The following is a 25,389-nucleotide window of genomic DNA, read 5'->3' as shown; positions in this document are numbered from 1 at the left end:
TGTACCGGGCGGCCCCGCCAGGCGGATGTGCGCAGCGGGGCCTGGGTGAGTCCAAAATGATGTCTCTACACTAGGCTGGCATCCTGTGTGTGCTCCGCTCTGTTGGTGTCACTTGCGACTGTATCTGGAGTTCTCGGCCTGTTCATGGGAACACCCTCCTGCAGAGTTCTACCCGAACATGTCTGCCTCCATTGCAGTCACAGCCACGCCCCTTTGTGGAAGAGAGACACAATGGTGCCTTAAAAAACGTCTTTCAAAGAAGACTACAAAAGAGAGAACAGTGCTAAAGTACTTGACACACTTACTGGAAAGTAAATTATGCTCTACATCATTGAAAGTGCACTTAGCAGCAATTGTAGCGCATACCAGAGGAGAAACAGGGAACAGTTTCCTCACTTCACATGTGGTCAAAAGGTTCCTAGAAGGAGCAAAAAGAATTGCACCTCCAAAAATGGTACCAGCACCCACATGGAACCTGAACAGAGTTCTAGCACAAATGATGAAATCACCATTCTAACCACTGCACAAAGCAACGCCACAAATGCTCACACTAAAGGCGGCCTTTTTAATGGCAATAACATCCTTACGTAGAGTTAGTGAACTTCAGACACTAACACTACAGGAACCTTACTTCCAAATACATAGTAACAGGATTGTCATGAGGACGGATCCTCAATTCATACCAAAGGTAGTATCAAGATTCCACATTAATCAGAGTATACAAATACCAGGTTTCTTTCAAAACCCGAGGACAAAAGCAGATAGAGCTTTGCACACCCTTGACGCAAGAAGGGCTTTGTATCCTTTGCAAATATTTTTCTGGGAAGACCAGTAACCAAAAAAACCATTGCAAGATGGATAGCACAAGCCATACAATTATGCCACAAGCAAGCAGGACCGGCCTTACAAGGTGCCCCGCGGGCACACTCAAGAAAGAAAGGAGCAACTATTGCCTTTCTAGCTAATACTCCAATTCAAGACCACTGCATGGCTGCAACATGGTCTTCAGTGCATACATTCACAAAACATTACTGTGTGGACATTCAAATGAATAAAAAAGCACATGTAGGACAAAAGGTCTTACAACATCTATTCACAAACCAAAGCTCATCTTCCACCCAGCCGTCACAAGACTAGCAAACCGCTACAAAGTCGATGCACAGCATGTGAATCCAGAAAAGATTTACTCTGCAAAATGAATAGTTTCTTACCTCTCAGTGTAGTTTTGCAGCTTGAAGAATTTTCTTGATTCACTAGCGAACCCACCCTCCTCCGCCAAGAAGGATGAGGATAGGAGGAGAAGAAAAAAAAAAAGAATCCGAAGATGGCGACCAAAGGAGGGAGCTTCCGGAGGTTTAAGCGGCACGCTTCACCCTCTCCTCCACTCACCCTTGAAAACAATATTACTTTGTCTGACTTGAGATGTAATTGGCATTACTATGAAATCTAAGCAATACCATTCCTTGGTAAACATAATCACATGAGTCCAGACAGATATCTGTAGTTTCAAGATGCCATTTGTGAAATCATTCTGTGTGTTTTGTGCCGTGGTAGTAGTGAGCGAGTTCTTAGTTTGCTACATCTGTGTGCTATCAAAGAGTGACACTTAAACCCATGTGCCCTTTTTTGAGAAATGCTCACATAAAGTAAGCTCTTTGATTCTTCTGATGTACCATTCGTACTGTCCTCTGGTGGTTGAGGTCTGCCTAAAACTAATTCTTGAATACAATGACACCATTGTCAGGAGGACCTTACAGCATTTTCAGAAGGTGCATATGGCTAGACTCAAATCGCATCATGGGAAATGTTCTTCCTGGATGATTTCTTTAGCCAAAAGATACGTAAACTTTTACTTGAACTTAGCAGGGAGCGTCCTGGAGCCGAGGAAGGAAATTCTACGGCTTAGAAACTTACAGGTCAATTATTCCCTTGTGAGAGTCTTGCTTGTTTCTGTTGCCAAAATGATTAACACACTTATCAAATGCAAATTGACATGCTCTCCACGAGAAGTAAGCCCTGCCAAAAATGTTACGTAGATACTACTGCTTCCAGTTGGTGATAATTCTTAGACTTCTAGGATAAATTCCTCTGTGACTTCAGGGAAAGTTCCTACAACCTTGACACAAAATAGTTACTTCACTGTTAAAAGAATTTCCAACTGAGCCAAGCTAAATTATTGAACTGTGGGCCGATCTCCAATCCTCCAGATGTCCCCCAAGTTCTTGGAGCAGGTTGTGAGCTACCTATTATAAGTCTGTATTTCGAACAGTAGGATAGAGGATGAGTAATTAATGTGATTATTGATGATCTATGCATAATGGAAGATCATTGTGGTGTTGAGGCCCCCGTTCCTTTTAGGTCTGTGTATGACCTCAACACTTTTCTGGGACCCAGCTCAACAGGCTAGCAGAATGAAACATTCCCTTTATTTCTTGGGTGTTCCCAAAGAGTTAATGTCTTGCTGAGGGTATTGTGGCAGTTGGGGTGCTGTCGTCTTGTTGGGGTGGTCCTCCAATATTGCCTTATAACGTAAAATGTAACGCAGTCTGAGTTATACGTTTGCTGTATTATTAGGATTTTTCTCAGGAGTTCCCTCGTATGCCTGTAGATGGTGTTGTGTGGCTATGTGTCGGGTTCACCCTGCCCTAGAAATGACATAGAGGCCTGTAAGACTTGGCCCATTTTGGCTAAAGTTCCCTAAACTTTTTGCTTTCCCCCTATACCTTTTTTTCTGATATGGTGTTGCAAACTTAGATGATTTGGTCACTTTGCCACTGCTGATCAGTGTCAAAGTGCAAGTGCTCCCTGTGTAAAGTATAATGATAATTGGTTGTCCATGATTGGTATGTTTGCCTTACTAGTAAAGTTATTGTTATTGTTATTTCCGGTTTATATAGCGCCAACTCACCGGCAGGTCTCAAGGCGCTTATGACCGAAAGGCACAGCCACGTATTTGGCAGGATGAAGAAAATACCAGATTAGTTAGACTGAGCTAGATGCCTCCCTAAATAGAATTGTTTTTAGGGTTTTCGTAAAACGAAAGAGGTTACCTTCTTTACGGAGGGGCTCGGGTAGTTTGTTCCAGATTATAGGTATCAAAACAGAGAAAGATCTCCCGCCTTTTGTGGCCAATCTGAACCGGGGGCAAACCAGCAACTGTGCATCTGAAGACCTAAGTCTTCGTTCAGGTTTGTACACCTCCAGCCGTTCCTTAATATAGGCAGGTGCTTGCCCATAGATTGCCTTATGGGCTATACATAGGCTTTTGAAATCAGACCTTTGCCTAATAGGCAGCCAATGGAGGCTCTGTAGCAACGGAGAGGCATGGGATCTTCTTGGGAGCCTGAAAATAAGTCGTGCAGCGTCATTTAGGACCACCTGCAATCTGTTGATCAGGGTTTTTGGAAGACCTAAATAGAGCGCATTTCCGTAGTCCAGCCTCGAAATTATTGTAGCAGAAACTACAATGCGAAGCATGGACTGGGAAAGAAGGGGGACTAATTTGCGCAGCTGTCTGATTAGACCGGTACAGGTCCCCACTATGGAGGAAATCTGACTGACCATTGACAGTTCGCTGTCAATCTTGATACCCAGGCTTTTCACCTTATCCGCTGGTTTAGGGGTCGGACCTAATTCCTGGGGCCAGTACAAGTCGCTCCATGGGGAGCATGTAGATGATACCACTAAAACCTCTGTTTTTTCAGGATTAATCTTCAGAAGGTTCATGGTCATCCAACTGACTATATATCTAAGAACATCCTGCGCATGGTTCTGCGCCCGCACTGTGTTATCTATGCTCAATAACAACTGGGTGTCGTCAGCATAGTTAAATACACGACAACCCATCTTTGCCAGGGAGTTAATCAATGGTTGCAGGTACAGGTTGAATAGGAGTGGGGACAGTGCGGAGCCTTGAGGGACCCCGCATGTCAAGTTCCCCACCTCCGATACCTTATCCCCCAGCTGAATCCTCTGTGTCCCTAGTAAAGTGCACTATGTGTGCCAGGGCTGGTAATGCAAATGCTACTAGTGGGCCTGCAGTACTAATTGTGCCACCCACACAAGTAGCCTTAAAGGAGAGAACGCAGGCCTGCCACTGCAGGGCCTGCGCGCAGTTTGTTAAACTGCCATGTTGTTCTGACAAGTGCACCCACTTGCCAGACCTTTCCCTTCCCTTTCTATGCACATCAGGCTCGCCTATGGTAGGCCCAGGTTACCCCCTGGGCAGGGTGCAGTGCATGTGAAAGGTAGAACATGTACTGAGGTGTGTACCATGTCCTGACAGTGAAATAATCTCCATTTTGTTTTTAGGTCTCGGCTGGCGAAAGCAGCACACATGCGCTGCTCTCGTCATACGAGAGCTTCTTGGAATCAATACAGATTCCAAAGCTCTCGGAAGCGGATTTGAAGCCCCGCCCATCTTCCTCATTCGCTGGCGTCATCCTGCATGCAAAACGCAGGCTCACCATTGAAAAGGAGGCTTATTAGTCCCTCCTTGTTGTCGCCTTGTCTCCTTTTAGCCCCGCCCACAGGGATTGGATCTCTCACTCGCGGCGTCACACACACTGCTTTATTAGCTGGGAGGCACTATGTTTCAATTTGGTGCACACACTCATTCTCCTGTAACTGAAATCTACACAATCACAATCTACCTGCACTGTACAATTTTACATGAAGTTGTTCATACTCCAACTTTGTTTGCCTTCGATCTGTGATGTTAATGCATTATTCGACCTTTCAAGAATATTATGAAAGCTATAACTGTCCAAAATAGCAACAATGGGTTGCAACATTTGAGGAAGCGCAATAAATGTTTGGGGTGGGTAAGGGTCAATTGTATTTTGGTTTGGATTAAGTATTAATTTGGTCTGGGACAGGTGCTGCTGAAGATCGATTCATTTTGTACATTGTGAATGCTGCAGGTAAAATAACCGTGCATATACAGAAACAGGCAGCCTATCTGTGCATGAAAATAGAAGGATCAACATGACAATGCCCTTTCAATGGATTGATGTAAGGTATCACAAAAGCCTCTTCACCCGCTTAAGACTTTATATTCTTTGCAATACCCGCCGTTCATGATTAAAATACATTGCTCATGTAGTTTGTAATTGTTTCCAACATGTTTTTATTTTTGGGCAGTCTAAATATATTACTGATTCCCCGTGTTTTGTATTGTACGTGCTGATATTTTTATTGTACTTAAGTCGCTGTTATGTGTGAAGTTGCCTGTGTAACCGTCCCCAAGACCGATTTACGTCGTATTCGAACTTATAAGATGGCCCTACCCAGTCACACGAAAACAGTGGCTTCCGCTGACCGGGACTTGCTTGTGCAACCTATCGTTTCCTGTATCTCTGATGTCGGCTATGTGGACGGATCTCCTGCCCTGTTTCGCTTTCTCAATAGGTCGGTAACCTGCGCTGGTCAAAATCACTGGTTGCCCCCTCTTCCCCGCCTGGCAGAGACAAGACACACTGCTGACTGATGAACACAAACCGGCGGGGGAGGAGTACTGTAGGCATTAGTGCAGTACCATTACTGTCCATCCCTGAGGTTTCCCGTCAGTGCCTCTTTTCTCCCAGACCAGACTACTGTGCTATCTGATTCCCCTGTTTGATTTACTCTGCGCTGCGGTATGCTGCGTACTGTGTTCTGCCTGCGCCGGGACCTCTCGGAACTCACCTTCTCACTGGACGTGGATCCGGACTTGGAACTCCAGAACTTCTGGGCTTTATGCGAGCTAGAGAGTGGCGTGCCGTTCTGGGAAAGCACGGTGAGTCAGATTTAGAGAATTAGGGTCAGTGCGGTAAATTAGAGAATTGGCTCATCAAACGGCCTCAATAATCTGTCACGTGAGAGGAAGGGAATCCGGTTCCTAATGTTTGTTGGTTGCTTTTCAGTGTAGTATTAAGTGTGTCAAAGGTCTTAATGCAAATAAGGATAAGTTGCTGCTCTGTTGTGTAGATAAATATAGTCGTCATTGTGGTGTAGCGGGCCCCTGTGCACCTGGCACATATTGCCTCTAATGATTGGTGCGCCCCTGTCAGCGGGCACAGATTTCCGGTGATCTTGGAGTTGGAGCAAGGTATTGCGAGTTCTAGTCAGAAGCCATCTGATTAACGGAACTGCCGTAAAAAGGTGAGATCAGTTGAGCTTTGACCATTTTAGCACGTCAGCAGCAGTAACTCCGAGCACAGACCCAGTGTGACAGTAACTGGGGTGGTCTGTTACTGTCTTAATTGAGGTTATTGAACTGCTAAAGCTCCACAAGGTTTGTTTGCTTATCCTACATTTTCTTCATATGAACGGTGGGACAGGCACTGTTAAAACTCAGGGGATTTCTTTGCTTTTATCTACAGAAACCAAGTAAATAAATGCATGCGATGAAAAATCCCTATTCACACTTATTTAATTTCTCAGCATGTCATTGAAATGTACTTGTTTATCCAAAACAACAACATTTTGCTCATAAAGCAATCCAAACATACACCAGAAAATGTAGCGTACTTCCGTAGGCCGGTCCTACCGAATGAATGTGTTGTATATATATATATATATCATTCTGGGGCCTGCTATTTACAAGTAAGGGTTCACCAATCCCACATAGACAGGTGTTTGTGCACTCTTCTTTTTAGGCCCTGGTCACATAAAGCCAGCACTTTTACATAGAGCCCTTTGTTATTGAGCCTTTATGGAGATTGTCAGCCGTTGACTGTTTAAAACGTGACACCATGTGGTGGCTTCTTTGGTGTGCCTGCTTGCAGATAAATAATTGGTGACGTTTGACTCTTTCTTCCCTCTCAGTGGCAGTTCAAACAGCAAATGCCAGGGCCAACTTCTTGACTCCTTGCATAGAATGCCTCCCAATTACCTATTGTGATTTTTTTGCAAATGTACAATGGCTAAAAGACAGAGGTACTTTTATTTTGATTCTTGCTATGGTGAGAGGTGTCATTTGATCAATTGTTGTCCTCTGCATGGAAGAAGTACTGTTTGCCTGCTCCAAAGGCCAATTTCGAAAATTGTTGTTTTTGCTATTCTTTCAGCCTTAAATAGTTTCTGGTGTTGCATTTGCTCATTATCCAGTGAGAAGGCAGTATTTTTCCTTTATTTGCTGTATCCTTAGCTGTCCATGGGTGTGAGGAAGGCAATGCTTTTTGTTGATAGTAGTTCCCTAGGTGGTTGACTAGTTGCTGGATGTTATCCGGCAACCATCTGTTGATACGAAGTTGGCTGCGTATCGATCATGTTAATATGTGGCGGTATCCATACATCTCCTTTGTGTGGTCGGATGGTCTGTGCAATGTGTAGTCACATAGTCATCCTTCTTCTGGTGTTGGTAAGTTTGTTCAGTGGTCCTTATCTGAATTGGATGAGCGATGTGAAGGTTGTAAGTTGTGTGTCAGCTGCTGTGAGGTGGGAACTGTGTCCTGTGTGAGTGAACTATATTTATGGTCTGGTACGGTGTGTTGTAAGGTATTGTGTGGTGTTAGATGAAGTTCTAATGTTCTGTTTAGTGTGGTGTTGTGAGGCATAATGATCCTTGTGACTCTTCGTGATGAGGTTGCTATTTTAATAAAGCAAATGCATTATTTGGAGATTATTTAGCTTCTTGTAAGATTTCCCTATGAATAGCTAGTTTCATGAAGGATCATCAGTCTGCTTTCTATACGTAAATTGCACACTACTGCATGCCCCTGCCGGACAATTTAAATTCAGAGCATGAACAGCCAAACTTGCTGCCTAGCTAGAGTTCACCATCTTGCACTCTGCTCAGCCAGTATCAATGAAAAATAGACATAGATTCCCAAACGTTTTGTATGTGTTTGTAAAGTTTGCTGAATATTACAACGCCTCTTAACGAGGGAAGCACATTCTAAATATGTACTGTTCAGTAGATTTTTTAATGGAAAGTGATGCTCTCAGTGGCCCTATATTGGAAACACAGAGAAAACTTGAAACCGAAGATCGGTTTTAGAACATAAGTGGGATGCAAAGAATAATGAAAGTGCACATACAGAGAGTTCTCGTATTTGACTATCTTGGAATCCGGCTTTCTACCATCAACTTCTGGGACAGTCAAGTCTTTAAAAGCCCAAGAAGTAGCAGCTGTCTCCTATGGCGCATAACTTTGGAGGCGGTAGTAGTAAAATAGGTACGCTGGGTACAGCTGAAAATGCATTTTTGTGGATGACCCTTAAACAACCGCAGAGCACTTCCTTGATCTTCAGGTAAGACATTGGTATCCACCCTATAGCTTCTCTGGTGTGACTGAAACCCCTACTTTATTGGCTACACCTTTGGTCTGTTCCCAAGCTGCCTCACTACAGGACAGGTTTGAGTGACATCCTGAGTAAGCAAACATGCATTGGAAATGCAATAGGTCTCGCCTTTTATTAAGTTAAAGCCATTTGCTTTGCTGGACAATACCATTAGCAAAGCAAATGGCTTTAACTTAATCAAAGGCGAGACCTATTGCATTTTCAATGCTTGTTCACTGTTGAAAGGCAATCTTGCCCATAGGACAGAATGGGGAGGCTGTGTAATATGTTTTCCAGCCTATCTTCCCAAAGGCTTAAGATGGAGAGGTGAAGTTTAGTATGCCTGAACTCACAATGTAAGAACACATATTTTATAAGGGTGTTTAAAAGCCTCTCTTTTAGAAGTGGCTGGGGTTTTGCGCTCTAACATTCCTGTGTCTCTCTGCCTGGTTGTGGATTGGCTGTCTGGATTTGAAAGTGATAGGATCTGGGGAATGTCTTGACACAGGGGAGGAGGTGAGACAGCAACAGGCTGACCTGCATCTGGAGTGTAGGGGGAGGAGTAGCCCCTAGAGGTGAAGAGGCCTGGGTTGCTGCCATAAAACAATTGTCCCATCCCCTGCTGAGTGATTGAGAATCCAGACCCCCACTAATCAAAGGAAGAAGGTGTCACTGGCAGGGAGGCTCCCAGAACTGATTTGAACAGGGGTCAGTGCCCCCCCTGAACACAAAGACTTCAAAGACATTTAGGGGTATAACTATGAGAGCTGAAGCCCCTGAACTTTGGAGAAATGGATTGATCAAGATTGAACAGAACTGAAGCGACTTCGTGGTCAAGAGGAACCTTTGCCAAGGGAGAAACAACTGAAGAGACTGATGGAAAGGACTGACCCTTGCTGTGTGTTCTGGGGCTGGCCTGCAGTTTGCTGTTTTAACCAAGGAGAGGCTAAAGGGACTTTGCTTTGTGCTGTGTCCCCCTGCTTGAAAGGAATTTGCTGTGCGGTGTCCTGAAGTAACTTATCCCCAAGGGCCCGAGGTGAGCTGGCTCCCTGTTGCGGAAACTCAGGAACACATAAGTTTCCAGGAGAGTTTCAGCGACGCTGTGTGACACTCTATCATCGGACAGACTTCTGTTTTAAACACTTTTCAGTCTTTTCCAGTGTGCAAGGGATAGATCTCCCTCTTCCTAAAACAATAGGTTTTAAGCCCTGACAGGACAAACGGATGTAAATGATGCACTCTCATGAGGTCGGTCTGGTGTTTGAGCTCCTCGCATGACTCAAAGTTGTGTGTTCGGCTGGTCTCAAATTAATCCAAAGGCCATCCAGAACCACAAGGCCAAGCTCTGCATCTCCAAAGACGGTAGGTGGTCTTGGAAGGCCTGTTCCTGGTTGAAGTCAGATCCGCTCTAGTTCCTGGGGTGATCATTGTACTCAAAGTCCTTGAGTAGGTCAAAGAAAAAGAAGCATAACAACACCAAACACAGTTCCCCTTCCCCCTGTCACTCTCACCAGGAGTCGTCACATGAATGTCAGCATACCTCGAAGTCAAGGTCTCCTACCTTGGAACTAATACCTGCCCTAATTCCGATCCAGCCTGAATTTCTGGGTCCAACGACTACGCCGTAGCATATCCAGGCTTTCAAGAATGTTTCTGTTTCCAACTGGATCCCTTTGGAGTGCGTTTGGGCCCAACGGGTCCAAGGAGGCATCCAGTTGGGTTACTGCAGGCGGATCTGTCCCTGACACCAACTGTGCCTCTTGGCACGTCCCACTTTAGGACCGACCCTGCTTTGACTTCCACTAATGTGCAGAGACCTGCACCAGGGCCCTGTGCGTCTACGCCACTGATGCCGGAGAAAGAGCCATAGTCCTCTCGGACTATAAAGTGAATCTGGTATGACATCAGCTAAATTCTTATCCACCTCGACACATCCCACAATCTCAATTGATTCAGATATACTTCCCGACTGACAGAGTCTCTGACCCAGAGCTGCAAGACTATGACGGTGATGACACCTCACAGATATAGGACACAGAAAATCTTTTCCTCAAAGTGACCTTGACACTTCACTAGGCACTGTCCTAAATTCTCCACCTGTTCACTCTACAGTTGTGTCTGCCTCATTTCTCCTGGTTATCAGGAGCGAGCCGTTGATGTTCTTGACCGTGCCTCAGTGGAAGTAAAGACAAACTTGTTCATAGAGGAATGTACAGTACTGGCAGAACTGTCTAGAACCCCTTTTACCGTTAAGTGAGGCACTGATAGACACTTTTTTGGGCACCTGGACGAAGCCAGGATCTTTCCCTCACATGAACCACCAAATAACCAGGAGACCTAGACCAGCTCCGGGGTACCCATCTTTACTCCTGCAGCACTCAATGCCCAAGAGAGCCTGGTAGTTCACGAGTTGACCAGCTGACTGAATCCCAAGTTGTCTCTGACCACCCTGATAGACATAGTCGAAACACGTGGAAACTTTTGTGAAACACATGTTCTCATCTGCTAGTCTTGCCCTACGGTCCGTAAACTCAAGTTGTCCCCTAAGGGTGTTATTTGCATGTGTTATGGGACATGGTGGCCGATATCATGCCAATGGTCCCAGACAATCTTCAGGCCAAACTTCAACACATCATTCTAGATAGCTAGGACGCTGTGAAATGCGTAATTAGTTCGGGCCTGGATACCACTGGCTATCTGGATAGGGCACTTGGTTTCAGTGTTGTGCTTCATGGGCATGCCTGAATACGCTCCACAGGCTTCTTGAGAGACATCCAACAATCACTCATGGACATGCCCTTTTACAGCTTCCATCACTTCAGATACAAGGGGAAGACGACACAGCATTAAAGTACTTCAAAGAGAGCAAGAGAACAGCATGTTCGCTCGACCTGGAACTGGTGCTCTGTACGGCAGTTTTCCCAGGGGTATCATCTCTTTTGAGGTTTTGGAAGTGGTTTACAGCACGTGCCTCTTCAGACCTTGGTAGGGATCTGGCCAGCAGCATCCTGGCCTCCGTGGGGAATGAACTACCCAATCTCCCGCCACCTTCCACTGCTGCAAAACCCCTTTGGCTTGCCCGCTGGTGCTCTGTCACCCAGTTGGAAGCCAGATAAATTATTACCTCTGACAGGTGGGTGCTTCAAATTGTCAACCTTTGCTTTACCCTACTTTTTCTTACTACCCCTCCCAGCATGCCACCTACACCACAACCACTTATCCATTATCTGGAAAAAAAAGTTCAAACTCTCTTGGAGAAGGAGTGAGCTATATAGAGGGTGCATACATCTGAAGTCTGAACTGGTTATTACTCTTGTTACTTTCTGACGTAAAAGTATGGAGGACTGTCTCCTATTTTAGATCTCTGCCCCCTGAAATTCTTCCTCAAGGACAAGTTCAAGATGCTCACTTTCTGGTCCAAGTTCTGTATGCCCTGTGTCCAGGATACTGGATGGTCGCCTTTGATTTGTAGGACACCTATTTCCTCATTCCCGCCCTGCAGTTCCACAGATGCTACCTGAGATTCCAAGTAGGGCACAAGCACTTTCAGTTCCTGGTGTTCCCCTTTGGCATTACCAATGCTCCTGAGGTGTTTTTACATATAGTATTTACATATCTTGATTGGTTCCTGGAGCATTCTTGCCTCCAGACGACAGCCAATCCCTTAACATCACTGGGGTTCTCCATCAATGTGCCAAAGTCACATCCAACTCCTTTGCTGAGGCTTCTTTTTATTGGAGCCATCCTAAACATGATGATGTTTTGAGACTTGTCTCCGCCTGAACAAGTCCCGGATACTCTGATCTATAATCCCGATGTGTTAGCCCATGACCTGGGTCTCAGTGAGAGCAGCTCTGAGGCAACTTGGCCTCCTACATCTTGCTTGTGGACCACTCAAGGTGGCACATGCAGGCTCTGCAGTGGGATCAGAGGTCTCAGTCCCAAGCATATCTTTTGGATTCCATCCAGGTATCAGAGAATACTGAAAAATCTGTAGTGGCGGTTGCTGGACCACCATTGTACCAGCTACAGACTCCCACTTCCAAACCCACCCAGAGTTTAGTGTTGTGATGGGTGCATCGATGCTATGTTGGGGAGGCCATCTAGGAGAGGTGGAGATCAGAGGACTCTGGTCTCCAGCATAAACAAACCTCAATATCTACTTGTTTGAGTTGTGTGTGATTCGCTTGGCATTGAAAACCTTTCTCCTGTCCATCGAGGGAGATTGACTGCAGGTTCTCACGAACAACACTACTTCCATGTGGTACTGCCACAAGCAGACCGGAGTGGGGTCTTGGGTCCTATGCCAGGAGGCTCTGCGCCACTGGAAGTGACGGGAGTGTCAGGGCATCTTCTTAATAGTGCAACAGCTGGCAGGAACTTAAAATGCTAGGGCCGACAAACTCAGCTGCAGATGCCTAGTGGATCATGAATAGCGGCTGCACTCAGAGGTGGCACAGGGCGTCCTCCAATAATGGGGAGAATTTTGGCTTACACTTTGTGCACCCCCAAGAACGCACATTGTCCAAACTTTTGTGCATTGGAGTTCCCAAGGCAGTCCTACTGGATTTCTTGGTTTGAGGCATTTCATTCCCACCAGTTGGGAGGGCACTGCTTTAGTGTCTGATGAGGAATCTGCGATGAGAAGCACACGTCGAAAGAACAATTTATTTACTTTCTGTATCTCTCTTCCTGGTGGATACTTTGTCTAATTGCAGATACATTCCTGACCCTCCCTCCCCATTCTGTGGAATGTTCAATTACAAATCTGCACACTGTCACAATCTGATCACTGGGGCTCTGCCTCCAACGGCATAGGCGAGTATACAAAAGAAACTTACATTGACTTATGGAGGTGGCAGTTATATTTGGGCCCAACTTCTCTTCTGGGGCAGGACAGACCCAAAGCAGAGTTGTACAATAGCATCTACAGTCCGCGCAAGAGAATTACTGAGAAAAATCTCTGGTGCTCTGTCACACTGCCTGTGTCCTCAATTGACATACCCGATATTCTAGTAGCTTGCTAGTGCTGCAGGAACTCAGAACTGTATAAAGGATGCTAAAGTGCCAGTCTTGCTCTCATTCATAGTCTCATCCAGACATCCAGGATTGATATGGAAAAAAAGGAAGCGTCACTGATATCACCACGGAAGTCCAACAGGTGGCTAGCCTAACTTTGACCCACACCGACACCCAGATCCCATGCCAGGAACCTCGGAATATTCTTCGACAGCAAACTGAACATGACCTCACAAGTCAACACTGCCCCTGCATCCTGCATTCACACCCTGAGGATGCTGAGGAAGATCTTCAAGGGATTCCCAAGCAAAACCGTCACTCACACCCTAGCTACGAGTAAGTTGGACTATAGGAACATCTTCTGTGACGGGATCATTAAGCAATTCACTAGAAGCCTACAAACCATCCAGAACTCCGCAGCCAGACTCATCCTTAACCTCCGACACACAACTCACATCACACCACACCTCAGGGAACTACGCTGGCTCCCTGTATTCAAAAACGCTCAGTTTAGACTCCTCAAACACACATGTAAGGCACTACACAACTCAGGCCCCACCAACCTGAACAGTGCATCTCCTGTTGCTAACCATCCAGACACCTCCACTCACCAGGACTCCTATTTGCACATATCCAGCGCATACATAAAACCAGATTAGGAGGACAAACATTTTTTTACATCACTCAAAGCGTGGAATGACCTCCCACTCTATATTAGAGCCTCCTCCTCCATTCTTGAATTCCGCAAGAAGCCGAAGACCTGGCTTTTCAATCAACCAACCTACCATAGGCAGGGCTGGGCACACTCACCTGCTCAGTACTAGGATACTCTGTCAGATGATCAAGCTGTTGAAAGATTGAGGCAGAGGCTGGTGAGGAGTAGTATTGTGAGTGTAGAGCAGAGAGACGAGAAGAGTGCAGGTGAAAGACTGGAGGAGAATAGAGCAAAAGCTTTAGAGCAGAGACAGGAGGAAAGCGGAGTCAGAAAAACAGAAATTGGAGCAGAGTAGAAGAGAGCGAAAAGAGAAGAAGAGAGCACAGGTGGTGGAGAAGAAAATAGAGGAGAGTAGATACCAGAGGAGGTGGCATCAAGAAAGAGTAATGAAGACGTGGTCAAATGCACTACATTGGAGCCTACAATTCAATTACCACCACTTTGAGTCGTGGAGTCCTCATAGTTACAGCCCTGGGAAATGGCATTGGCCCCAGGCAAGTAGTGGGAATCTTGTGCAATAAATAGAGGATCGGTCTAAACCTCCCAGAATTCGAGGCACAGGAGTGATATAATCCAGGAAGCACCTTATCTGGGAAAGGAAAGGTGTTTGTTAAATCAAACACTCCTTTTTCTTGTGCTATTGGGGATAATAAAACACTGTTTACTTTGTTATCCATCTAAGAGGTTCTCGGAATCTCTTGAGCTTCTATACACAACAACACTGTTGTCATTTTGACCAGATTTCTTTTGTTTGTCCCACAACACTGATATATTGCTTGTTCTGTTAAGGCGCGTAGACCGCACCTGACAAGCAGTCCGAATAGCAATTGCTATCCTCAGGACCTGAAGACCTCTGAGTGAAGTGGGACATAGTCCAGAATCCTCTTCACTTGCCATGATGTTTCAACAGAAGACGCTTTTAAATCCTACATTAGTGTGTTTGCTCTTTTACCCTACTGCACAGCTCATACCTAAATAAGTTTGGGAAATGTACTTGCGCTGCTATAGATTGATAACTGGCCCATTGTGTTTGAGCAATAATGTTTGTGAAAGGTATGAAGTGACTTCCTTTAAGCGGCTCTGCAAATTTCTGCATGGGTAGATTTCTTAAGAGAGTTCCAGCATGTGCTTTATTTTGTAGAATGTGTTGTAGCACAACCAGGAAGACAAAAGTTAGCCTTTTGATAGTAGGGCACAATAAAAGTTACATTCTGTATGTCCCTGTATGACCAGAACTATCACGACAAAAGTTACTTTATTCCTTATTCATCCTGTCATTATGACGTGTGAAGTACCTCTTGACCTACTCAGTTTATATAGGCAGTTCCTCCATTAAGTAACTAGTAAGATGAATTGATTTATAGACAAGCTCTTCAGAAACAACTCTAGGCAGGAACCCCAGTTATGTGCTCAGGACCAACCTTAAGCCTAAAAGCCCATTGTGTGATGACGCATGATTTCTGATTTCATTAACTCTTGTGAAAGAAAACATGCACATAATCATAATAAACTGTACTTCCGAAACGGAGAGTTATCACCCTGTAAGTGCATATCCTGCCACAGGGCTGGCTGTTTCTGATACTATTTTTGTCTCCCAAAAAAGGGGGAGCTTTTTCAATTGTTAGTTTAACAGCTTATTTTCTATGAGCTGGATGAGTTCTTCCGGGTTACTCATGTCCTGTTTCCAAACTTGAAACCCAATACTTTGTACAGTGACTGTACCAGGGAAGGGAGTAATACCGTATTATGTACAAATTAGGTTAAATAGCAATTGCACCTATGAGTCCTTTATCAGTAGCATTGTAGAGGTGTGAGAAGGTGGCTCTTTATATACTGGACAACAAGGCAGTACAGAGTGTATAGAGTCCACACACCCCAAAAGTTTAACAGAGGTTAAAGTCAGAACTGACCTTACTCTCAAAAGTGGTAGCTTAGTCGAGCAGTAAGGCAGTACCAGAGGACAGTGTAAAGCATTTGTTGCACACACTCAGTCAGCAAAAGGTTTCACACACTCAAGAACTGAACTCCAGGCCAATTGTGATTATATCCTTAGATATAGTTGTTTTATTTTTAGAACCAACAGTTGTAAAAATATACTTTTCGAGATACGAGTACTCTCAGGTAAATACTTTGCAGAGGAGCAATAAGTTTATACACATAATAATCACAGGTTAGCTAATAGCAATACAGTTCTGCAACACACTCTAGCATTGAGCTCAATGGTTTTCCTAGGAAAGTACAGTTGATTACTTTATGAATTACTTTGGTAGTTCCAGGACTAGATCTTGGATTCAGTCCTGGGGTCTAAGCTGAAACCAGATTAGCAAAAACGTTTTAGTTATAGTGATGATTTTTCCTGAATATAAAGCTGGTTTAAAAGTTCACACTTAGACACTTTTCGAGGTGATTCTCACAATGTTATTCAATGAGAGGAAATTCAGGTTACAGGTAAAGTACGACCGCATTACTTTTGTAACCCAGAACTAGTCTCCTAGGGCCAGCACTGGGGGCTTAACTCAAAACAGGTAGGTAATTGTGTTTCAGTATGTCGTACGATTTTTAAAGAATATTTGCAGTTTTCAAAAGTAGGCACTTAGAAGAAATTTCATAGAAAAGCAGACAATGGGGTCCTATGGAGAAAATACAGTTTACTAGTAAACACGCTAGGGATTACTTTTGCGGTCCAGTACTGGGCTGACAGGTACAGTACTGGCTTCTCCCCTGATCACAGGTGAGTACTTTCGGATTCTGACTTTGGCTGATTTTATAGGAATATTGTCAGTTTTCAAAACTTCACACTTAGAAAATTTTCGAGTAAAGATCGGTCAATGTTATCCAATGGCAGGTAAGTGAATTACCGGTTTCCAGGTGAGTACTTGGTTGATGAAGTCAATGTTCTGGGCATAGACTCAGGGGTCCCCCAGGGTCAGGTAGGTACAGTTAGTTCACCCTCAGCGGCACAGGAGCAGCCGGGTGCAGAGGTAGGTAGGCCCAATGATATCCAGTGAGAGAAAGGGGGCCTTCGGTTGGTGGCTGCTGCCTCGCAGGCCATGCGGTTGTGGGAGCTGTGCTCCTGGTCACTTGTTCAGGGCAAGGGGGAAAGTAAGTTAGGACAGAGAGGTCGCAGCCAGCGGCACTCGGGCGGCTGGGTGCAGGGTGCTTTTGAGCCATCGGGCGCTCAGTGTTAACCAATGAGGATCTTACAAAAGGGAGAAAGGCTCGGGGGCGAAGACTCTCCAGGGCGACCAGCACTTTGAGGGGTAAGTTGGGATCTTGGAGCACAGGTAGGTACCCCAAAGGGAGGCACAGGGGGCTTGAGGGCGCCGGGTGCAGGGGTGTCTCTGGGTGTCAGAAAAGCTTATCCTCGGCTGGTCGTGGTTGGGGTGGCCCCTGGTTCTGAGTCTGCAGGCGTCGGCTGGTTAGTCGACGAGGGTCTTTGGGCACTGGACTTCGGGTCCCAGTCGCCGGGGGGACGTCCTCGTGGTCTTGGTTCGGGTTGGCCCAGCCCGGGCTCAGCTGGTGCAGAGTGGGCTGGTCCGGAGCTTCCTGGCTGGCACCAGGTGGGTTGTTGCAGCAGAGCCTCTGCTGGGGGGAGTCCCAATCATCGAGAGGGTCACGGCAGGCAGGTCCTCTGGGTGTCCTAAGGTCACTGTCCGTCGAGGTCGCCGAGTTCAGGCAGGAGCAGGTTCCAGGATCAACAGACCAGTAGGGCTAGGGCCAAGTCAGCTGCGCGACGTGTCTTCTTCTTCTTTATCTTCTTGCTTTTTTTTTCTATCGGGATCTGAGGAAGGAAGGTTCAGGGAGCCCCTAAATACTGAATTTAGGGGCGTTACAGGTAGGGGAAGGGCAGGGACAATGGGTCCCTGTCCCGGGGTGAGTACACCCCCTGACCTGCTCCTCTCCTGTGGGAGGGGGGCAGGAGCCTAGCTGGGATTGGGTAGGGCTCCCCATCTACAAGATGGCCGGGGCCCGGGGTCGTGCTTGACCTCGCCTCTTCCACCTGAGTGGTGGAGTTGGCACAGGTTGGCACACCCCCCTTCCTGACGTGGTTTTTCCCGCCAGTCTTCCCGCCAAAGTGGGGGGTAGGACTGGTGGGGGGCTGGTTGCTGGGTACAGCAAATGGTCTGGAGAAACTCTGAGGCGGTATGCCTTTGAAGCTTCCCCCTGTCCATCCTGGGGGAGGAGACATAGCACCTCGCCCAGGATGTGCTTTGTTGCAGACCCAGGAGAGCGGGGGGCTCTCCACCCAGGGGTCCAGCAACATGTCTGCTGTGTGGCAGCCTCTGCAGCCACTCAGCCCAGACGTGGATTGTAGGTTCGGGTTTTGGAGGGCGTCTCTAAGATGCCCTCTCGTGCATGCTACATTAAATCCCACACTGGCATCAGTGCGGGTTTAATGTGCTGAGAAGTTTGAAACCAAACTTGTCAGTCTCCAGTGTAGCCATTATGGTGCTGTGGGGTTCGTAACGACAACCTCCCAGCACCATATACTCTTTTATAAAAGAACTTTATTCTCAGCTGTCATATCTGCAAATAAACATTACAATGATCCGTCAGTGGAACAGCCGGGTTTTCTATTTTCACCCCCATGCATATCTCTTCTTCGCACGGCAGTAGCTTTTGAAAGTTACAGTAAAGTGATACATAGAGCTTGTCGCATAAATTCTCATTATCTACATCTTAAAGAGTTACCATATCAACTATCAACCATCCCTCTGCCCACCCACCTCCCCTCACCCTCTCCCGTACTTAAACTAGTCTTCTCCTGGCCGTCCAGTATAGGTATTCTTCTAATAGGAAGATTAAGAGTCGGGTCCCTCTGGTATCTTAGGCGCTAATGTGTGCTGCCTCACGCGGTGCATTAACGTATGGTAAATGGTGTTGTGGGTGAGACCGGAGCGTACTGTCATGCAGCATGATGAGCGTGCCCTCCCCTTTTTAGTCCTCATGCCCATTGTCCCCTGTTTGTGTGCGTTCCTCACCCTCCATTGTAATGAGCGTAGTCTCCAATTCCTGGGATATAGGGAATTTCCGTAGACCTCGTGACTCTTCCCTCCGAAGTATCATCCCTTCCACCCTCCCCCATTTCAGCACCTCCGCCTGCCTTCCAGGCGGTCTATGTGACTTCCATCTCATTGTTATTGTTCTGATTGCCAGTAGCAGGGCCAGATCAAGCAGTTTCAGCTGAGCCTTCTGTGCTTTGGGCCTTCTGCTCAAACCTAGAAGGCAATACAGTGCCTCTTCCGGCACCGGGAAGTTCGTAACTGCTCTCAATGTCTGGCATACCCCTGCCCAGTACCCTCGAAGCCGTGGGCACGACTACATCATATGAAGGAGCCCGGCTTCCTCCTCATCACAGCGCGGACACGTATGGGGAGAGTTCGGAAACATCTTGTGTAGCCGATTGGGAGTCTGATAAGCTCTATGGAGGACCATCCCCTGTATGAACCTGAACCGGACATTGCGCGATACTCGCCTAGGGTGTTATAATATTGTGGTCCAGTCCTTGTCTGATATGTCCTGTGCTATGTCGTGTGCCCAGGTTTGTTGAAGAGTGGTGAGTGAAACTGCAGCGTGTGCCCGAACGTCCGTGTACAGCCAGCGTACCAGATTCCCTCCCGATCCCATGAGATACAGTAAGTGTACCAATTGGTGCTGTGAGGGTTGCAGGCGCTGGGGCGCCCATCTGCGCTGTATGTAGCGCGTGACTGTGGCGTGCAGCATGTACATTCTGGGGGGGGGGCACCCGTGGCCTGCAAGAAGGCTTCATGAGTCAGGAGATGATAGTCACCGGAAAAGTCACCTACTACCTCCACGCCAGACTCTTGCCAAGGGCGTAGCACCCTATTTGTAAGTCTGCCCTGTGGTGTCGGGATGCCCAGCAAAAGAATGTTGGCCGCATTTGCCTCCATCGAGGCAGTGTATGCCAAGGCCTTTCGCCATACCCTCAGAGCTGTGCGAAGAAGTGGGTGGCACTCCGTAGGGATGCCGCTTCTCGGGAGTAGCAGGGCATGTAGTTCTCCCCGTCTCAGTCTGTCAGTCGTGTAGTCTATTTCATGAAGGTTTTGCCCTGCCGTGCAATAGGAGAGCCACTGAAGTTGGCCAGCATAGTAATAACCTCTAAAGTCCGGGGCTCCCATCCCGTCAGTTGTAATCCACAGTTGTAGCTTACGTAGCCCTATTCGTCGTCTTCCTGCCCCCCAAATCAGGGTGATCAGTAGAGAGTTGAGAGTGTCGAAGATAGATTGCGGCAGGAACACTGGGAGATTAACGAAAAAATATAACAGTCGGGGAGCATTACCATTTTGGAGATTGCAATTCTGCCCATGACTGACAGAGGTAGCATCGTCCAAAATCCCACAGAGGCTCGAAGACTTGTTATAGCTTTCTTAATATTCCCCTCTATCTGATCTTCCTGCTGCCTATAAACCTGTATTCCTAGATATTGAAATGTATCAGGAGCTATCGGGATAACGTGGGCGCCAAATGGTATTACACCTGGGTCCGGAGTATTTCGGAAGTAGAAACCATTTGATTTCTCTGGGTTTATAGTTAGGCCCGAGATTGCGGAGAATCTCTCAAAGATTCCATATATGGGGGCATGATCTGCCTCCAGATCTCGGAGGAACAATAAAATATCGTCCGCGTAAATGGACAGTAGGTGCTGAGTGCCGCCGCTCGGTATTCCCCTGTGCCCCAGCTCAGTCCTCAGGGCTATGGCCAAAGGTTCCAGGGCTAGTACGAATAACAGTGGAGACAATGGGCATCCCTGTCTGGTGCCTCGGTGGATTGTGTACTGATCTGAAATGTGTCGCCCTGTGCGTGCCCTCGCCGAGGGATCGGTATAAAGCAATCTGATCCATGCCAGGAGGGGAGCCGGGAGTCCAAACCTCTCCAAGGTCTGGAACATAAACGACCAGGTTAGGGAGCCAAAAGCTTGCCGCAGATCTAAGGCTATGCAACCCGCCCTTGGAAGATTCTGTGGAGTGGACGCCATGAGCGCGTGCAGTCGACGCGTGTTCATAGAGGTGTTTCTACCCGGGAGAAACCCACATTGGTCTCTGTGGATCAGGGCCGGAAGGTGCGACTGTAGTCTCAGAGCTATCGCTTTGCTGAGTATTTTATATTCCGTTGAGAGCATTGACAACGGCCTATAATTCGCCGGGTCCAGGCTGTCCCTCCCGGGCTTCGGCAGCGAGACAACCAGCGCCTGCATCGTGGTACCGGGCAGGCGGCCCTTTTCTAATTAGTCTCGATACACCTTCTCTAGGATTAGCACCAGGATGTCCGAGTATGTCGCGTAGAACTCCACTGGGAGTCCATCCATGCCTGGCGTTTTTTTGCGGTTCAGAGATTTGATGGCTACCCGTATTTCCTATTGTGTGATGGGGCCCTCGAGTTCCCTTTTGGCATCAGCAGTCAGGACCAGGAATGGGAGATCAGTCAGAAAAGCCGCAATTTGATCTGGGTCCATTGCCGTGGGCCGTGCATATAAAGTAGTCAGGTGGTCCCGAAATGCTTGGTTGATCTTGGTTTGCTTACCCACTATGTGGACGTCCTGTCTCCGTATCCTGGTAATTAGCGGAATGTCCGGGTGCTCCAGAACCAGGCGAGCCAGTAGTGCCCCTGACCTGTCCGCCTCAGCATGCTGTCGTCGTAGGTATTCCCTATGGTCTATGACGCGCAGCGTTTCAAGAGTGTCGGCATGTTCTATGTTCGCTAGCTGTAATCCCTCCCTCTTAGTAGGGTCTAGTCCCACCTCACTTTCTAGAGTCTTCAATCTATCCTCTATGTCCCGCAATTTCCGAAGAATTTCCTGTCGAGCTCCCAGTAATTGACCAATCGCTGCCCCACTTATCAATACCTTCATGGCATCCCAAACCACCAAATTCATGGAGGCGTTGTCCCAGTTCTCTATGAAGTATTTATCTAGTGTGTCGGACAAGGAGACCCTGAAGGGGCCATCCTCCAACAGGAGCAGGTCCAGGCACCAAGTAGGAACCGGGGTAGGGACTCTGCCCCATAGAATGTTAAGCGTCAGGAGCCTATGATCGGAAAAGGTTTTTGCTAGGTATTCTGGGTCGTCTATATTGGCAATCAGGGCTTCGGAGCATAGAAATCTGTCAATCCATGTATGAAGTGCGTGAATGTGCGAGTAATGGGAGTACTCTCTGCTCTCAGGGTGTGAGGTTCGCCAGGCATCTCTCAAGCCCCAACCAGTCACCCATGTACAAAACAATTCCGTCAGTCTGGAGATCCCTGCCACTTGCAGGAGGGGGTGTGATCTGTCTTTGTCAATATCCATGATCATGTTCCAGTCTCCCCCTAATATCCAGGGGGTGTCCGACAAGTCTGCTAATTCCAGACCCAATTTCTGCAAGAATTTGTCCTGATGAAAATTCGGAGCATATACACATCCGAGTACTATAGGTGTATTATCTAGTTTACCCCTCACTAATATGTACCTTCCTTGGTCGTCTACCCTCCTTTCCACCTCCAAGAACGGTGTGCCATGTCTAATCCAAATTGCTGCCCCCCCTCGAGAAGGCGGAGTATGTCGTGGTTAGAATTGTACCCCTCCATTTCTTCCTCATCTTTATAGCTTCCGAGGCCGTAAGGTGTGATTCTTGGAGAAAAGCAGTCTGCGCGTGGTGTCGCAGCAGAAAGGCGTGTATTCTGTGCCGCTTTTGAACCGCCCCCAGTCCTCTCACATTCCAAGTCGTGATTGTATACTTCCCTGCTGTGTCAGCCATAGTCATATGTGCACCTGGTATGTATCTTCGTCCGTCCACCGGCTTGAACCCTATATAACCGCCACCAGGAGACTACCCACCCCCCACCCCAAATACAAAAAGGAACCGTAACGGCGCAGCCCAAGAACCAAGCTGTGCCCAACATTTGAACAAATCTTAAAAGAACTGAGTATCCAGTGCATTCGCAATCGGGGGGGGTGGCCGAGCACCATTGCAGTCTTAACCTTCAGCCCATCGGGCTCCGCCAGCTCTACGGCAGCTCTCTTGGGGCAATGTTACCAATAATCAGGGAGGAGCCTAAATTTCAAGTCGCCCATGCCTTACTTACATTTTGGAGGTGGCCTTGCCCAAACAGGTATAACAGGATACATTCCTAGGTAACAGTGGCATTCGCATATGTTACCCGTACCTCCCTCCTCAGAGCCCTCATTGATAACAGTACAGTATAAAGTCAAAACAAATAGGAAATACAATACGATTCGTAGGCCAATCAGCTGCCTCCGGTCAGATCTTCCCCCCCCCCCCCACAGTTGTCCAACACATCATCTGCAGTGTGGGGGTGACATTGGGAAACAGTAGTACACTGTGGTCCGAATCTGAGTGGACCGTACTGTCCTCCGAGTCAGTTAATATCTTCTGGGAGTCCTCTCTAAATATGCCTGCCACCACCAATGCGTCCAGCTGCTTCTCTTTCTGTTGTTTCTTTGACGGTCCGCGTCGCATTCCGCCTCTTCGCGGTTTGGGGGGCCCCGTCCCGCCTCTGTCCTGGGTCCCACTCAATGCCTCGACTTCCGGTTCCTGTGAGGGTCCCTGGCTCCCGTCTATGCCCATCACCTCCAGCCATTCCTCAGCATCCACAGGACTCCCAGCACCATATACTCTTAATGGTATCACTGAACTTACAGTGCCCAGGAATGGCCCTGGGTACTGTAGGGGCACAGGGCTCATGCACCCGTGCCCTCACCTCTGGCATAGGGCACCCAGCTCGAGGGGTGACTGAGGTATGCCAGGGCAGTGGGTTCTGTGGGCAGGGCACTCAGGGATGTGTGCCCTGTCGACTCTGGTTTTGGTTCTGTACTTAAGCACTCATCTTGCCAAGGCAGTGAGTGGGTGCCAGGGTACAGGGCCCCTGAGGATGGCACAATCAGTGCTGCAGTCCTCAGGGGTCTTCTCTGGTCATCATACTCTGGGTACCTAGGGTACCGTTTACTAGGGGCTGACAGGTGACCAGAGATGCCAATTGGGTATTTCGTTTCTGTACAGTTTTAGGGAAGGAACACAGGCCCTGGGTACCTGATTGGCAGGGACCCAGGGCACACTCAGTCAAAGCACATCAGCAGTTCAGAAAAAAGTGGGGGCATACCAAGGCAAGAAAGATGGCACTTTCTCACAAGAGGGTATACGTAAGGTTACGTTTTTCAAAGATTACATCCATGAGAATGGATCATATGTGGAGATTGGAATTTATGGGGTACAATTCCAGAACCCAAATAATATTATAATAGAGTTGCTTTTCAGGCAAATAAATTGAATGAGGAAGAATTGGTAAAGAATGTTGTTACAGAATATCGGATAGCTGCACAAATCCAGAGCATGAAAGGAAAGCCATCTTTTAACAGGCTGTTCACAGATAATCATGAAGCTATCCTTTAGTGGTTGTGTCTCTTCCCCATACACCCAAACCTTTCCTCCCATTCCTTATACCTCTAACCATGCCTTTGATCTTTGCGACACTTCATGTAACTAATCCTTTAGATGGGTTTGCTTTCTACCATGTTTCTGTTCGACAATCTATTTTGCAATCCTTCCACATTTCCTACCGTATCAATTTATTTTTTATTTTTTTCAGGAATTCATAATGTCCTTTCCCTTTTCTGCGCTGCTCTCACCGAACACAAGATCCTATTTCTTTCCAAGAGTTACCAGCGGTTGACTGATGCTTGCCGAGGTCTGATGGCGCTCATGTTCCCTCTAAAGTACAGGTTAGTATTTCAGGGTTTGGGGGAGCAGATGTATTTATTTGTGACATGGGTTCTGATTTTCAGATACTTGACACTTGTCCAAGGTTTGTTTTACTCCTGTGTGCGTAAGGCACTGCAGTTCAATGTTTGGAATCAACCAGTGCTTTACTAGTACTACAATTGTAAACCTACAGGTGGAGCTTCAAAAACGAGAAACAGAAACATTGTGTGTGTTGTACCATCCACAAGTCTGCCGTAAGCTTTTATCACCTATATCTGTGTCAAGAAGTAGCCATCTGGCGATGCAGTATGCCTGCCTACAAAATGGCATGGCTTATGTGAAATCCCACATTATGTAAGAAGTACTGTGGCAGTAAATAATATAAACTGTAGAGTACAATGTGGGGAGAACAACCAAATATTTTAGATTTTAAGATGAATAGAAATGTAGGTATTTTAATGTATCTGTTGTGCAGTGTGTCTTCTCCCATTTAACATAGAACTCTGGAATAGATATTGATATACCCGGGTTAGTTGGAGCCCAGCAAATTGTATGGCATGGTTTTTTAGTTCTGTTCCTTACTCACAAATGCTGTATTAGTAATTAGGCAAGCTACTAGGCAAATAAAGCTGTATTGAGTGGGGAACATTCAGAAATGACAGCCGGGTGATATTTG

At 47.0% G+C, this 25,389-nt stretch overlaps 1 protein-coding gene across 2 annotated transcripts in view; it reads left to right on the top strand.

Annotated features, from left to right (window-relative positions):
- Window positions 1-25,389, top strand: part of SBF1 (SET binding factor 1) — a 1,592,200-nt gene that overhangs the window by 409,469 nt on the left and 1,157,342 nt on the right. For both annotated transcript variants that reach the window (XM_078677863.1, XM_078677862.1), the window contains one exon: window positions 24,601-24,733. In XM_078677863.1, the coding sequence (XP_078533989.1) occupies window positions 24,601-24,733 (133 nt within the window). The remainder of the gene's footprint in view (window positions 1-24,600; window positions 24,734-25,389) is intronic.

This window comes from Lissotriton helveticus, chromosome 1_1 (genome assembly GCF_964261635.1).
Source record: "Lissotriton helveticus chromosome 1_1, aLisHel1.1, whole genome shotgun sequence".
Classification (NCBI taxonomy): domain Eukaryota; kingdom Metazoa; phylum Chordata; class Amphibia; order Caudata; family Salamandridae; genus Lissotriton; species Lissotriton helveticus.
Note: the sequence above shows the minus strand (reverse complement) of the source record. Positions and strands in the feature narration are given on the sequence as shown.